The sequence below is a fragment of the Pan paniscus genome, chromosome 9, assembly GCF_029289425.2.
Source record: "Pan paniscus chromosome 9, NHGRI_mPanPan1-v2.0_pri, whole genome shotgun sequence".
Classification (NCBI taxonomy): Eukaryota; Metazoa; Chordata; class Mammalia; order Primates; family Hominidae; genus Pan; species Pan paniscus.
This window is the reverse complement of record NC_073258.2, coordinates 73040115-73055972: the sequence shown is the minus strand read 5'-3', so window position 1 is coordinate 73055972 and position 15858 is coordinate 73040115. Positions and strand designations below refer to the sequence as shown.

The window sequence follows — 15858 nt, the reverse complement described above, 5'->3', positions numbered from 1 at the left end:
GAGCAGAAGGCTAGGGAACACTGACCTTTGACAGGCCCCATGTGGCTCAAGTACTCGCAGCAGCTGCTCCAGTGGTCCAGGGTGGTGAGGATGTGACCAGGGTCACCGGGCAGGGCATGGGTGAGCACATAGCTGAAGGCCCGCTCCTCGATCTGCAGCCCTGACAGGCAGTCTCGGAGGCTTCGCAGCAAGACCGTGCGCACCAGCAATCGGAAGTAGTGTCGGTACCGCACCAGCAATGTTACCACCAGTGGCAGGAAGGCCAATGCAATGGCAGGGGACATGGTCCCTACCTGGGCCCTGGGGTGGAGGGAGGTAGGGAGGGAATCCCATACCCACAATTTGCCTATTTGTGTAGCTTTTGCCAGTAGCAATTATTATCCTTATATTTCACAAACCACGGCTCAGAAAGGCTAAGTCTTTTGTCCAGAGTCACAGAGCAGAACTGGGATTTGAATCCAGGTTAGTGTGATTCCAAGCCTGTGTACTTTCAAGGACTCTATACTGTCTACTTTCAGCACCCAGCCCCAAACCACCTCTTCCCGGTCCCAACCCCTGGTCCCATCTTCACATTGTTCCCCTGACTTGTTTCTCTTTATCCTTGAAGTCACCCCTTCTTCAGGACCCCTTTCACTAATTCACCTCTGGGATATCTTCCCCCAACCCTACCCTCTGCCTGCCTGGTCTCCTCTGACCACTGCTGTGTAGCAAAAGAGCATGGATTTGCAGTCAAAAACACCTTCACTATCACTGTGCCCTGCCTCAGTAAAATGCAATCAAAATACCCCATAGGGTGTTAGAGTGAGATGTCCTCTTTCCCACCCCAGGACTCTCCCTCTGCCTGCTCTTCCCTGAGGATGGGAGGAGTCTTTGATTCTTTAATAATTCTCCAGCCCCATCTCCTCTCCGCTGTATTCCCCTCTTCTCCTGTGCTGTCTCAGAATTCCCTTCACAAATGTGTACATACACATAACACACAGCACACATTTTCCCTCTACTCAGCTCTTCTCTCCAGGGACCTATGGGGAATGGGCCTCTCCTCCCATGTCCTGGACCATTCTCTTCCTCATCCAGATCTGACCTCCTTGCCGGCCTTCTTGCAAGGCCCCTGGTGATGGCGGGGAGTAAAAATGAAAGAGTGTATGGATGGGTGTGAATAGGTGAGTGATGCGGTGGGCTTGAACTGGTGTGCTTGGGAACCCACAATCCAGGGCCCTGCTTACCTGGGCTGGAGGACCAGAGCACAGGACAGGTGGGGGAGTCCAGGGCCTGCTGTGGGGGATAACCCTGAGGCAGGAGGCTGGAATGGCTTTCAATTATTCATGCTGAGGCTGCTGCTGTCACCTGAGACCTGCAGTTCAAGTTACCAGCCCCAGGGACGAGCTTGAGCTGCCTCCTACCCTTCAGGAACCTCAAAAGATTTACAGAACCTCAGGGTCTTGATTTGAGGGGTTATAAGAGGTATGAGATCTGGTGACTTCTCCAATACCTTGGATCAGAAGATGGGGCATGGGGTGAGCCAAGGTGATGGGGTGACTGTAACATACTCATTGATATGCAAGTTTTCTGTAAGCAAGGCCATGCCTTGGGCTACAGGTAAGAGTCAGAACCTGTCACTGTGCTCCAGGAACTCCCAAGTTTGGTAGGTGAGACTGACCCAGGAACAGAGAATACAATATAGTGTGATCACTATTGGATGTTCCATGACTACAGGGACTTTGGCTGTTTTGTGAACTGCTGCATATCCAGATATAACAATGTGTGGCACATAGTAGACGCTCAGCAAATATTTGTTGATTCAATAAATGCATGAATTAACACTGGATGAGGATTAAGCATAGCGAGCTGGGCATGTCCAGAGAATGGAGTCAGAGAAGGTAATCAGGAGGACATTGTACTGAGTCTCGAAGACAGTAGGCAGACCAGGCTGCATGTGCAAAGTCCAGTAGATCAATCAGGAAACTACATTATTTCTCTATGTCCAGTGAAACACATTGCTCACCCCTCCACCCTTCACCCCAGAACGTGCAGTGGGAGAGGTGTCAGGCTCTGCATGACTTTGTTATGCCAGACAGGTAATGTGCCAAAACAAGATTTGAGGGTGGCACATTTGACACATGCTGGTGAACACCCAATCACACGCTCATGAACAACAAATGGATCACTATACAATCTTGGACGGACTTGGACCTGTGTTCAGGGCCCAAGGGAAGACATGGAGCGGGGGTTAGGAAAAGAGAACTGATGGTCAGCTTTGTGCGTTCGATTACAATGGGTGCTGTTAAAAAAGGCAGAATTAAAGATAAAAGCCTGAAAGCAGAGAGGTCAGTGAGGTGGCTTCTATCTCCTCTACCAGGATTTATCTCTGCTGCGCGTCAGCATGTGAGGGTAGTATAAGGTCCCTTCTTCCTGTAAGTCGCAGATCCCCAGCCCAGGTGGAGAATACACCCTCTGTGTATTCACCCCCAGCCCAGCTGGGCGATACACCCTCTGTGTTCCCCGACTAGGTACTGGTCATCTGGATCCTCTGTGTGTGCACCCAGACCGTACGATCTGGAGCATCAGGCCTGGATCCCAGTCGCCCCTCGCATGTCATTTAGAAGAGTATATCACAAGGGCATACGAGGGCATTTGGTACGAGTTCGCTCAATGGCCCAGAAAAGTGGCCTAGTGGCCACGAGAACGCATAACACAATTCACGACGGCCACTACTGCCAGTTTAGAGACTGGAAAGATGAAGTCATGTGATCCGCCCCGCCCTTTCCCCGCATCACGTGCTTGCGTGTCCGGTTACGCCTTCCCATTGGTTGACAACGATCACGCGCTAGCGGGCGGGACCGGAAGCCGGGGTATTGACTGAGGCGGCCAAGCGGCTCCGGGACAGGGGATACGGGGGGTGGGGGCGGGTGGTTGCCTGCGGGAGGCCGCCGCGGGTCATGTGACCGGAAGGGCTCCTGACGGACGCCGTCCCTCCTCGGCGCGGCCTGAGCGCCCGGCCCGACCCCGGCCATGGGGTGCTGCTACAGCAGCGAGAACGAGGACTCGGACCAGGTGCGGCCGCGGCAGGCGGGGCTCGGGAATGAGGGCTAAGACACTGGGGCATGGGGCCCAGAAAGTAACCTGCGGAGGACGGGCAGCCGGACTGCAGGGCTCACTGAATACGGAGGCCTGGAGGGGACAGATTACAGAGGAGACGCCAAGCCGGGCTCCTACCCCTGTTAAAGCCCCAGATTTCTACACAGTCCCCGCCTCGGGGTGTGCAGGCAGCCGCCTGTCCGGCTCGCTCCCACCACTTCCGTTTGCTCCTACCTTCAAAACTTTTCAGATTCAAGGATCCTCATTCTAGGTCCCCGGGAAACACTCCCTTCCCCAGCTTCCTGTGTCTTCTGTGTATTAGTGGGCTTTGCGAATCCATTTTAGGGGTGGGTAAGCTGACGCCCTGAGTTAGTCTTTCCTGAGATGAATCAGGAATTCGTGTATCGTCTTAGTCCCTGGGGTTGCAGAAGGAAGGTCGCTGCTAGTCTAGGGCCAGAGGACGACTCTGGAACTTGGTGGCCTTTGAATTGGCCAATGAAGGATTTAATCGATACAGTGAGGACATCGGGACATGTGGGAAATTGGGAAGCAACAAAGAGGATTTAGCTTTGGCTAGATTGTGGGAAAAGAGAAATGGAGCGGGAAGTTCATTTGGTTCTGAGTTTGGCTTGCCTCAGTGCAGTCTGCCTGGGGCCTGAGGGTTCCTTTAGCTGGAGACATGCCTATTCTGAGAATTTGGCTGTAGATCTGATCCCTTTGGAGAAAGGGTTAGGCTGGGGAGACCTGTACAGTTTTAAATTCTCCCTCTTCCTCTTAGTGCATTCTCACTTCTCCCCACACTCTAATCCCTGCCCTGCCTGGCCTGACATTCAAGGATGAAGTCTCAAGTTGCTGTCTACTCTCTTTTTTTGATCGTCTCTAAGCCCGGATTCTACATTTGAACATATAGTAGACCTCAGAGAGTAGAAAGGTTTCAGGTAGCTCACGGTCTAATGGGGAAGATGGTCACAAAAATAGATTATATCACTGGTACTTGGGAAGTAGTTCGTTCTTCAGTGAACGTATTTTGGATTAAGGGCTTAAGCCTAGGAAAATGTCGTTTGTATGGGAAGCAAGGGTGGCTTCTGGTTCTCAATTCTCCATACACCCAATGAACACATATTTCCTTTGCCCTGTGTTAGGCATGTGTCGTGCCTAATACCTCTCACTTCACTTCCACCTTTTTGAGAAAGAGACAACAATAACCCTGCCTACTGGGAGAGCTGTGGCCTAGTGGGAAATTGTCCCTTAAAGCATAATATGGACTCTTGCAGGGAATGAGTCAAGAAGGATTAATGCCGTATGAGAAAGGATACAAGCTTCTACTTGGAAGGGAGAGCTGGGCCTGCTGCTCTCCTGAATCTCTACCTTCTCCTTGGGGGGCTCTCATTTCTGTTCCTAACACCCAGAGAAGGTGCTTAATCACTGCTGGGTGATTTGAGGCCTCATGTAGCAAGGGCCATAACCATCCACCATCCCACAGTCCCTCTTTGAGTTCTTGGGCAGGCCCCTCTCCGACTCTCATCTCTGTCTCTTTATCATAATAAAAAATATACAACACGTTACAGTTTACAAAGGGCCTTCACAGTTATCTAATTTGACTCTTGCCAGACATCCGTCATATTAGTGTGGGTTATGTCTATTTAAAGGTGAGGAAGAAGTTCAGAGAAGCTAAGTGATTTGGCCAAGCTGAGAAGTGCTAATGCCCAGGTGTTCTGACGCCAGGCCATGTACTTTATCCATGGGGCCAAGCTGTCTCAGCCATGCCCCTAGACCAGGTGGCCAGTCACGGGCAGGCTGCTATGTCTGTGCTAAGGTAGACAGTGAAACCCTGCCTCTTGGGTTACACTAATGCAGAGACAAACCTTGATGTGACAAACCTAACCCATGCTCCACTCGCACTTTGGGAGTGGGGTGATGTTTGTCTGCTCTGAAGTAGGTAGCATGGCCTCTTCTTTAAGTCTGGGTTTCAAGAAAATAACCTTGTTGTTCACTTGATCTTAGCTGAAGGCTGAGAAGTGATCAGCCAACCTTCTTCTTGAAGAACCCCTGATAGGGAAGAGACTACCCTGTCCTGCAGGAAGATCTGTCTGAAGTGGAGCTGGGAGGACAGACACATAGGAAGCTAACTTGGGCCTCATTATGGAGCCAGCTTTCCTTAGAAATACATAGTTTTATCTTTGGCAAACATTTTGTCTTTTTAGCTCTTTAATACTGAGCCTATGTATTTAGGGAGGAAGGGTGTCTGGGAGTTTATAGAGGTGATGGGGCAAAGCCCACAGCTTCTGTCTCTTGCTGTTGGGAACTGGATCAAATTGCCTGAGGACACTTGGGCAACCTAGCCTTGAGAACGAAGAGTAAGGTGAAAAGGCTGGGCCTCCCTAAGCAGGGCAGGAGGAAGTAGCCCTCTACAAGGAGAGTTGTGGAGTTGTGGGCAGGGGAGCTGCAGCCTGCAGCAGGAAAGACTGAGGAACTGAGATAGGCCTGGAGGGGAGCATTGAGGAGTCTGGCACTGAAGGTTGGTGAGTCAGCATTAGCCAGGATGTCCCCCTGGGCCCATCCTTGGCTTTGTTCAGGGCACTCTTGCTCTTTATGGGTTGGATAGATACGCAGCAGGTCTGTTTTTCTGATTTACTGCTGATACAGCAAGCAAGGATTTGCAGCTGATGGTCTCAAGGCAGGGTCAAATCCAGAAATATTACAGTAGATAGAACAGGGGACTGAAAGAGGACAAGGAGGAAGACCAAACCAATGAGGAAGCTTGGTTTGGTCTTACATTAGTTCAGGGGTTGTGATTATCAGCACAGGCCAGCAGTAACAGGGCTGCTGAAAATTTACATGGGCTACTCAGGTGGTTTAGCAAGGGAGGGAACAGCTCCATTGTTGTTTGTTTTGAGATGGGGTCTTGCTCTCTTGCCCAGACTGGAGTACAGTGGCACAGTCCTAGCTCACTGCAACCTCAAACCCTGGGTTCATACGGTCGTTGCACTTCAGCCTCCCAAGTAGGTGGGACTGCAGGGCTCACACTACCAAGTCCAGCTAATTTTTTTTTTTGCAAAGACGAGGTCTTGCTTTGTTGCCCAGGCTGGTCTCAAACTCCTGGACTCAAGCAATCCTTCTGCCTTGGACTCCCAAAGTGTTGGGATTACCGGTGTGAATCACCATACATGGCTACAGCTGTACTGCTCAGATCAGGATACATCATGTACACTCAGTTTGGTTCTGGGAGTCACGTACAAAAAGAGCACCAGAGCACAGGAGGGTGAACACCTTCGAAGGGACCTGCCTTCAAGAAGGGAACACACTTGTACTGTGTGACCCAGAGCTGGGCTGGGATTCCTGCCCTGACGTAATTTGAGAAATGGCCATGGAGAGGTTGGGCTTGCTTTCTCTTGGGGCCTAGGGCTTTGTCTGGACTCGCCAGGGCTTCCATCTTGGAAGCAAACAGCTTTGCTGGGGAGGGCCTGGTCCTAGGGGATGAGGAAGGCTGTTCTTGGGCTCTTGACTTGCACTGATTTCCCCTTTAGATCCCAGTGCTTGCTATGTCTCAGCTCCTCTGTCTTCCAGCCTCTAGTATCCTTTCTCTGCCAGGTCCTAGAATGTTTTTCAAGCTCCAGGGCTGTTGCTGACTACCTGCTTTGTGCCTCTGTCCATTTTTTCAGGGCCTCTAGGACTGCCTGGTTCCACTCTCATTTATCCTAGAACACCAACTCAGCTGAGCTCCCAAGGATAGGCAGGAACTGAGTCTTATCTGGCATTCCATAAAGCTGGGCACTTTGGATATTCCTTATAGAAACATTTTTGGTGTTTAAGGTCAGAGCTGGGCTGAGGGTAGCACCCGTGAAAGGCAGGATCTACGGGTCCTGGGGCTGACTTCTCTCCCATGACCACTTCTAGGACCGAGAGGAGCGGAAGCTGCTGCTGGACCCTAGCAGCCCCCCTACCAAAGCTCTCAATGGAGCCGAGCCCAACTACCACAGCCTGCCTTCCGCTCGCACTGATGAGCAGGCCCTGCTCTCTTCCATCCTTGCCAAGACAGCCAGGTAAGTGTCAGAGGACCAGGCCTGGGTCAGAGCTCCTCTATCCATATTAAAGGCTAGGATAGAAGGAACCAGGCTCAGGACATGGGGGATGGGACAAGGTCACTGGGGAGAGGTGCCTCCATGTCCAGCCCTGCTCCAGTAGGCAAGAGGGAAACTGGTGTCAAATAGCCCTGGAATTGGTACCTGGCACTGAGTTCTGTTTGTCCTTCTCGGAAGCACCTGTCATGTCATCTCTGTCTCCTCTCCCCAAAGCAACATCATTGATGTGTCTGCTGCAGACTCACAGGGCATGGAGCAGCATGAGTACATGGACCGTGCCAGGCAGTACAGGTGAGCACCTGGCCAGCGTGGGTCCCTCAGGCTACTTGGGCTCCCACCCTCCATCACTGTTCCAGCTTTGGAGCCTGGCACCTAGTCCAAGCTTCTCATTTGGTGCAGCCCTGGAGACTGACCACAGATCACTTGGGTGCTTCAGTAGATATCCATGTCAGCCCTGTTTACCCTGTGACACTCTTGAGGGTGCTGAGGCCAAGGGAGATGGGCCTAGATTGAGTCTGTGATGAGCTGAGACCTTCCCTCCCAGATACCCCTCCTCGACACCCTGCTTCTCTGGCCTGAGGGGATGAGGCTTACCTGGGCTGGGCAGGGCAGACTGTGGCTTAACTGCCTACCCCCACCCCCTCTCTCTTGGTCAGCACCCGCTTGGCTGTGCTGAGCAGCAGCCTGACCCATTGGAAGAAGCTGCCACCGCTGCCGTCTCTTACCAGCCAGCCCCACCAAGTGCTGGCCAGTGAGCCCATCCCGTTCTCTGATTTGCAGCAGGTGAGACACCCCTCACCTGCCCCTGCCCACCCTTCCCACACTGCCCAGGGTATGGCAGAGGGTTCACCCACTCTGCCTCAGAGGAGGTAGGGAAGGTGGAGTTAGGGAGCCTGGTAGCCTTGTAGGCCCCAGCTCCCTCCCACCTCGTTCTCTTAACTTTTTATGTCTTTCCTATTTCCTTCCTGCAACCTTTATTGTTTCACTCCCCTTTGTTCTTTTCCTTCTGTCTCTCCCATCCCTGTCTTTCTCTTTGCCTTCCTGTTCCCCATCATTCCCTCCTTCTCCATCACCATCTAATCTCCCCTCCCCATTTTTCCTGATCGCCCTCCTCACCTGTCTCTGTTCCTCTCCTCCCTGGCCCCTCTCTGTCTCAGGTCTCCAGGATAGCTGCTTATGCCTACAGTGCACTTTCTCAGATCCGTGTGGACGCAAAAGAGGAGCTGGTTGTACAGTTTGGGATCCCATGAAGAGAGGGGTCCTTGGACAGCTCTTCTCCTCTCTTCATCCCATCTCTACCCCACCCCCTTGGCCCCCAGCCTCACTGCGGCTTATACAGTACCCTAACCTGCTACTAATCACAGAGAAAAATGTGAAGAAGGAGGAGAAGAGGAAGGCTAGAAGCCTGAGCAAGTGAGGGTAGAACCTTTTGGGACTGGCCTTTGAAGCTCTGGCCAGGGATGGGGTGGGGGCCAAAAGGACAGAGCCTGGTATGTCTTCATAGTCATTGAGAATGTGGAGATACCAGTTTGGGTGGGGGGTGATCACCAGGGGACCTAGGGAGATCCCCTTCCCACCCTCTCTGTTGGCCTCAGAGTCACTCCTGCCCCCTCTCCCTGACTTGGTGCTCACATGCACCTCACTAGGGTTTGTGACCAGGGTCTGGATGAGCTTGAATTTGAATGAATTGAGTTTGTATTTCTAGAACCCTGGGTTTTTACATGTTTGGTCTTTTTTTGTTTTGGTTTGTCACCCTCGATAAAGGAAGTATATTCATCCATGTGCTGGTTCTGGCCCCTCTGTCCTACCCATTCTACTTTTGATTACTTAGGTCTATGAGAGTAAGATGGGGGGAAGGGGACATCTTCCAGGGATATTGAAGATGAACCCAAGAGACAAGGGTTTAGGGTGTCAGCTCTTAGCTGAGACCTGGCTTGGGCTAACCTCAGACTGGATGAGACTGTTCTTGTCCCTTGTCCAGTGATGATGGGAACACTGTCAAAGCTGAACAGACCTGAATCTGAGGCAGCTTTGATTCTTGGGGGCCCTGCCTCAGACTCAATGGAATTACCAACAGCCCCTGGGGGTGAAGGGAGACATGGCGGGTTGGGGGGTGGAGAGAGAAAGCAGACCAGGCTCTTCTGGGAATACCTAATATGGAGTCAGCAAGCAAATGTTTTTGAGCAGAAGATTCTTTTTATCAAATGAAATCTGAAGCAGAATCCCAGCATATAAAACAGAATGGGATTACTTTGATCTGATTGAAGTGGGGGCTGGTTTCAGAGATCATAGGCCATCTTCTTGGCCTGTCATGGAGGCCTGTGAGGCATCTCTACAGACCCTGGTACTCTGTGAAGAGTTTGGAAATTACTGATCTACTTTAACCCCCAAATCTCTAAGCTGAAAAGTACAAAGGGGCCCAGAGAGTTAGATAAATTTCCCAAGGCTGTGTGGTAAACCCACGTCTCCAGTGTCCCAGGCCAGCAGGCCTTTCCCTCAATTGCCTCCCTTTTTCAGCAAAATAAGACTAGAGCTGGCCAGGTGCAGTGGCTTATGCCTGTAATCCTAGCACTTTGGGAGGCTGAGGTGGGCAGATCACCTGAGGTCAGGAGTTTGAGACCAGCCTGGCCAACATGGCGAAACCCCATCTCTACTAAAAATACAAAAAAAGGCTGGGCGTGGTGGCTCACGCTTCTAATCCCAGCACTTTGGGAGGCCAAAGCGGACGGATCACCTGAGGTCAGGAGTTCAAGACCAGTCTGGCCAACATGGCGAAACCTTGTCTCTACTAAAATATAAAAAATTAGCTGGGGGAAGCCGAGGTGGGTGGATCACAAGGTCAGGAGATGGAGACCATCCTGGCTAACACGGTGAAACCCCGTCTCTACTAAAAATACAAAAAATTAGCCAGGCGTGGTAGTAGGTGCCTATAGTCCCAGCTACTTGGGAGGCTGAGGCAGGAGAATGGCGTGAACCTGGGAGGCGGAGTTTGCAGTGAGCCGAGATCGTGCCACTGCACTCCAGCCTGGGCGACAGAGCGAGACTCCGTCTCAAAAAAAAAAATTAGCTGGATATGGTAGCAGGCGCCTGTAATCCCAGCTACTCAGGAGGCTGAGGCAGGAGAATCGCTTGAACCCGGCAGGCGGAGGTTGCAGTGAGCTGAGATCGCACCACTGCACTCCAGCTGGGGTGACGAGTGAAACCGTCTCAAAACAACAACAACAACAACAAAATTAGCCAGTCATGGTGGCAGGCGCCTTTAAGCACAGCTACTGGGGAGGCTGAGGCAGGAGAATCTCTTGAACCTGGGAGGCTGAGGTTGCAGTGAGCCAAGATCGTGCCACTGCACTCCAGCCTGTGCGACAGAGTGAGACTCCGTCTCAAAAAAAAAAAAAGAAAAGAAAAGGCTAGAGCTACTTGCAGTTGCCTGAGTTAGAGAACATCTCTACAAGGTGTAAGTGACTTCTCATCTGCTCAACAGCTCAAATTATTTATTGTCAAACCATGCTGTCTATGCTTAGGCCTTTAGGACTACTAGGGTCGTGGGAGCCTCAAAGTGTATTCCGCTTGATCCAGGCCTTCTTGGGCTTGATGTTCATGCGTTTCCAGACTTCAGCTGTGGTGCGGTCTGCTTTGGTGACCCCACTGAAGTCGAACGTGGTGATACGGGACAGGGTGCACAGCACATATTGCCTGTGGGGAAGACTTAGGCTGGGGGCCAGCACCCCCACCAGAATCCCCTTCCCCCTCCACTAGTTGCTGTTGTCTTCCCTGACTGCAAGGAATGGAGGGACTTGAGCATAGTTTGGGAAAGATTAGGTTTATCCTGACTGAGAGCAAGGAATGCTTAGAGGTCTGTTACTCCCTTCCCAGGTCCAAGCATGGCAGAAGAATGGTCGTAGATTTCTTGTTTCTCCTCCTCCTTTCCTTTAGGGGAGCCCAGCTAGACCCTAACTCCAGCGGCAGGGCACTTACCTATACCCTTTCTCTTCCTCCATGGGGTTCCCATGGAGTGTCAGGCTACGGAGCCGAGGAAGGACAGCCAGCTTATTCACCTCCCCCAGGCGCTGGATGCTGTTGCCGTGAAGATAGAGGACGCTCAGGTTGAAGAAAGTTGTTAGGACCTGTTGGGGAGGGAAACCAAAAGCCAGGCTAGACAGGACAGGACCCTGAATCTCTGCTCAGGGCTGACTCGTGGGCAGAGAAGGAAGAATGTGGGGAACAACCTGCCCTCCACTCCAACCCTCCACAGCCATACTGTATGACTCTAACCTACTTTTATTTATGTTTTAAGACATACAGGGCATCACACTGAAAAGGAGCTGTGATCTGAGGGTCAGGAGTATGGGCCTGGGTACCAGCACTGCCACTGACTTGCCTCTCCTGCCTCTCTCTCAGCCTTAGTTGCCCCTTCACTGAAGACCTTTCCAGCTTTGGTGATCTACGATTCTATCACAGCAAGCAACAGGAAGACAGAGCATCATGCTAGGCACATAAGAAGCTTTTAAAATACTGGTTAAATTGAGATCACCACACCAGGGGAATAGTTTCCAAGTCATGCTCCAGCTCTTTTCCCCTCTTAGGGATCTTGGACTAGAAAAGGCCAAACTTTGTTTATTTCTTAAAACTTGAATCTGAGTTCAGAGAAAGTAAGTGCTGTACTTTATTGACTACCTCTTCCACGGGAGAACCCAGCACAGGTCACGTGGGTGCGCAGTGACAGTTACAATTTTACTTCAGCCTCTGATGTACCAGTTGTTTGTTGGTTTTCATGTATTTTCTTTTCTTTTCTTTTTTTTTTTTTTTTTTTTTTTTTTCTGAGACGGAGTCTCACTCTGTTGCCAGGCTGGAGTACAGTGGCGCAATCTCGGCTCACTGCAACCTCTGCCTCCTGGGTTCAAGTGATTCTCCTGCCTCAGCCTCCCGAGTAGCTGGGACTACAGGCGCCCGCCACCACGCCCAGCTAATTTTTTGTATTTTTAGTAGAGACAGGGTTTCACCATGTTGGCCAGGATGGTCTTGATCTCTCTTGACCTTGTGATCCACCCACCTCGGCCTCCCAAAGTGCTGGGATTACAGGCGTGAGCCGCTGTGCCTGGTGGTTTTCATGTATTTTCATTCAATCCTCACAAAACCTTTATGATACTGGCATATTATCCCCATTTTTCCGACAGGGAGGCTGCAGTTTTGAGAGGTTAGGTAGCTTGCTCAAAGTCATAGTCAGTAAGAGGCAAACCCAGGATTTGAACCTACATCTATCTGTCTGGCCCCCTAGCCTTGTGCTTTGGACTGTACCATGCTGCCTCACTACTTCCTTGATAACATGTAGGAGTGGAGAGGTTGGGGGCTGAACAAAGTGGCTTCAGGCTCCCCTGACTGGATTCCTACTGTTAGGAACTCACAGGGTCAATGGAAGTCAGGTCATTAAAGGACAGGTCGATCCAGGCCAGGTTCTCTGGGTGCTCCAACAGCTGTGAAGCCACCTGGTTGAAGTCTCTCAGATCATTGAGAACATTGTTATTCAGCCACAGGGACTGGGTCAGTGATTTCCCCGACTTTGAACGCTTCAGTGGTCGTAGTCCTGTCCTTGGCTCCTCATTTACCAGATCTGTGGGGACAAAGTGAGACTTGGGTATCATCTTTGCTTTTTTGGCTTTAGGGGGTGGGAAGGGACAGAGCTGGAAAGATTAGCCATCCAGGCTGTAGCTGGAGGGTCTGGAAGGGCCACAGCCCTGTGCCTGAGTCTAGTGCAACCCTGTCCCACAGCTTCCAGCAATCAGTAAGTTTAGACTAAGGGCCAGAGACTTCTATCTCAAGCTCTTGGCTTTCCAGGTCACATGGACTTCTCATGTCCACTGTACCACTGGGTCTTTTTTATACCAAACCAGTGTGGGGTTGAGGAAAACTAAGAACCAGAATTGTTGGGCTTGAGCTGAGTAGATGATAGCACAAAATCCTGAATTAACTACTGGTAAAGCCTATAGAATTCACTTCAATGGAATACACTTTGATATCCTGTCTCTCTTTCCATTAATGTTGAGTACCTACAGTATGCCAGGTACTGGATATACAGTGATAAACAAAATGAGAGACAGTCTGTTCCAGACTTTGTATGAATAATAGGGCAGAGAGCAGACATTTGTGCCTTGGAGGAGCTTATATGGGCAAGATGGGAGCAAGCTGGCAATATGGTGTGATAAGTGCTATATAATAGTTGTAGCAGCACAGAAGAGAGGCTATTGACCCAGTATGGGAGCTCAGGGAAGTTTCCCAGGGAAGGTGAAGCCTGAGCTGAATCTCCATGGATTAGGGGATGTTTATCAGGCAAAGAAGGGTAAAAAGGCAGGGAACAGCATGAAGAAAGGTATAGAGGTACAGAACAGCCAGGGAGTCTGGGGCGGGTTTGTGTGCCTGCACAAGTGCTTGCACGCACTGCACAAGGGGGACAGAGAGAAAAAGGAGGCAGGAATCCAGTCAAAAGTCTCAAATGTCAGGCTAAGGATCTTGGGCTTTACCCTGTGTGTAATGGGAAGGCACTGGAGTGTTTAAAGCAAATGATTCAAATCTTTTATTTCAGAAAGATCACTCTGAAGTGTCAGTGTGGAATATGGATTTTAGGGAGTGAGTTGGACCAAATGACCAATTTGGCTGTTTGAATCATCCAAGCAAGGCATGAGAGGGCCCTACAATCAACATAATTTGGTTGACTGGATGTAAAGGTAGAAGAATATTAAAGGGTGGTTGCCAGTTGTATTAACTGGTAAGGAATTACAGGAGAAGAAACAGCATTGGGAATGTGATGAGTTCAGGCTTAGCTTTGGTGTATTTGAGGTTCCTGTACAAAAAGGTGGAGAAGCCAAGTAGGCAGTTGGAGATGAAGGTCGGAAGCTCAGGAGACACAGACTTGAGAATCATTAGCATAGAAGGCATACAAGTTAGGGAAAGAGATGAGATTCCTCAGGGAGAGTGAGGGTAGGGAGGAAGGTCAGGGAGGAAGAAGAATCCATTAGAGAAGTTAAATGATCAGGGAAAATCAGGAGAGGACAGTTTAAAGATGTTCAGGGAGTAAATAGTTTATAGTAGTAAGTTCCAGGGAGGTAAGGACTGAAAAGTAATTTTGGCAACTTAGAAGTCCCTGGTAACCTTGGTAAGGGCTGCTTCAGTGGAATGGCAAGGGCCTGGGGGCAGAAGCCAGACTGAAGTGAGTGAGTTCAAGAGTGAATGGAGGCTGGTTTCATGCCTGTAATCCCAGCACTTTGGGAGGCCAAGACAGGAGGATTGCTTGAGCCTAGGCGTTTGAGACCAGCCTGGGCAACATCATGAAACCCCGTCTCTACCAAAAAAAGAGTGAATGGATATAAGCAGTTAGCATAAACAACATCCTCAGAAAGTTTGGCTGAGGAGGAGAGAGAATAGGGAATAGGATTATGTTAGAACCCAGGTGTATGGAACACCCCAAAGCCTCACTCCCACTTTTTCAAAATGAGGTCCAGAAAGAGGATGGGCCTTGCCCAAGTTCAAAGTCGTAGAGTCAGAACCAGATGCCAGGTCTGGCTGAGGTGACTGTATTTTTCCCATTGCTGCTAAGCCTTTGGTTCCCTAGTTCACCCCTGGGGAAGGAAGTATTTAGTATTTGCAGAAGCTAGCCAGCTTTCTTCACTCTCTTCTGCTCTCTACTGGAAGAGAGAGCAGAAGAGAGAGCAGAAGGTGCCCTTCCACCCCCACCTCTCCTCCTCCTCAGATGCAGGTCAGGCAACATCCACCAGATGGCTCTCTGCCTTAATCCTAGAGTGAGCAGGACCCACAGTTGGGGCCTGGGGTTGCAGGAGGGTACTAGAACGGCGTACCCCAGCTCATGAATTCCTAATCCTGCTTCCCTCCCCACACCTCCTGAGAACCCTGAAACAGAATGACACAGATGAATCAAAATTAAGGTCAAAATAACCCCACATGAACTAGTGCCCCATGTGATAAGGTAGCAGCTTGGGGAATGCCACCAAGCATGGGGTGGAGGCCAAGCTCAGAGGGAATCACTGGTGGGACGGAGTTGCCTAAAACTTGATGCTGGCTGGAGCTGCTCTTATCAAGGATGGAGTGGTATATCCAGGCTGCCACAGGTTGCTGCTCCTCTCAGATTCCACCAATGCACTACACTGCCTAAGAATCTGTAAAGTTCCTTGTTCAGAGTAGGCCAAAGCAGGTCTGGAAGCTGGACCACAAATATCAATGCTTTGAGAACTGGGGAGCATTTAGCTCCAGGAAGATCTGGGAAACTATGTTCCTGTTTTCCTCTCTCTGAAAGGCTGCCATGTAGCTCTTGCCATGTGTCAGAATACAAGTTAGTTTGATTGAACTTCCCTGTGTCATCCCTCAACCACCAACTGGAAGGGGTTGGTAGGTGTATATGGTGGGGGACTTCCTTAACACTCTAGGTTTGTGAAAAGTTAGAGGAACTGGGTTGGTGGTAGCACAGATTAGATGCCTTCCAAAGGCACTGCCGTTTCAGATTCTGTAATATTTATTCATTCACCAAATAGTGTGCCAAGTACCCCCAAACTCTATTGTATCCCCAAACTCTATTGTATCCCTTAACCCCAGCTGTAAATAAGTGTTTCAGAAGCTCTGGGGAATCTGAAGGGACTCTGACCTTTTGGGCCTTTGATGTGCCTCACATACCTAGCAAGGAGCACAATACCTGGCA

The 15858-nt window shown here is 50.5% G+C and overlaps 2 protein-coding genes and 1 pseudogene across 6 annotated transcripts in view; 1 reads left to right on the top strand and 2 right to left on the bottom strand.

Moving 5' to 3' along the window:
• Window positions 1-15858, bottom strand: part of LOC100967430 (leucine-rich repeat-containing protein 51) — a 29110-nt gene that overhangs the window by 3394 nt on the left and 9858 nt on the right. For 4 of the 5 annotated variants that reach the window (XM_063608655.1, XM_008968670.4, XM_063608656.1 and 1 more), the window contains 3 exons: window positions 12560-12765; window positions 11133-11281; window positions 9334-10850 (listed from right to left, as the gene is read on the bottom strand). In XM_063608655.1, coding sequence (XP_063464725.1) covers window positions 10709-10850; window positions 11133-11281; window positions 12560-12765 — 497 coding nt within the window. In that variant the 3' untranslated portion in view covers window positions 9334-10708. Of the gene's footprint in view, window positions 1-25; window positions 347-1237; window positions 1273-9333; window positions 10851-11132; window positions 11282-12559; window positions 12766-15858 lie in introns of those variants that run through there. The other variant, XM_063608657.1, reaches the window with a different exon arrangement.
• On the bottom strand, window positions 2066-2162 carry LOC112441319 (small nucleolar RNA U13; annotated as a pseudogene).
• LAMTOR1 (late endosomal/lysosomal adaptor, MAPK and MTOR activator 1) lies at window positions 2827-8937 on the top strand. The gene is made up of 5 exons (XM_008968672.4): window positions 2827-3051; window positions 6973-7118; window positions 7371-7448; window positions 7814-7940; window positions 8315-8937. The coding sequence occupies exons 1-5, from the start codon at window positions 3010-3012 to the stop codon at window positions 8405-8407; spliced, it is 486 nt and encodes a 161-aa protein (XP_008966920.1). The 5' UTR covers window positions 2827-3009; the 3' UTR covers window positions 8408-8937.

Excerpts from the sequence above, each read along its gene's own strand:
- LAMTOR1 (XM_008968672.4), top strand. The coding sequence starts at position 3,010 with ATGGGGTGCTGCTACAGCAGCGAGAACGAGGACTCGGACCAG. Across the intron at positions 7,119-7,370 it reads ATCCTTGCCAAGACAGCCAG|CAACATCATTGATGTGTCTG; the intron begins GTAAGTGTCAGA and ends CTCTCCCCAAAG. Across the intron at positions 7,941-8,314 it reads CGTTCTCTGATTTGCAGCAG|GTCTCCAGGATAGCTGCTTA; the intron begins GTGAGACACCCC and ends TCTCTGTCTCAG.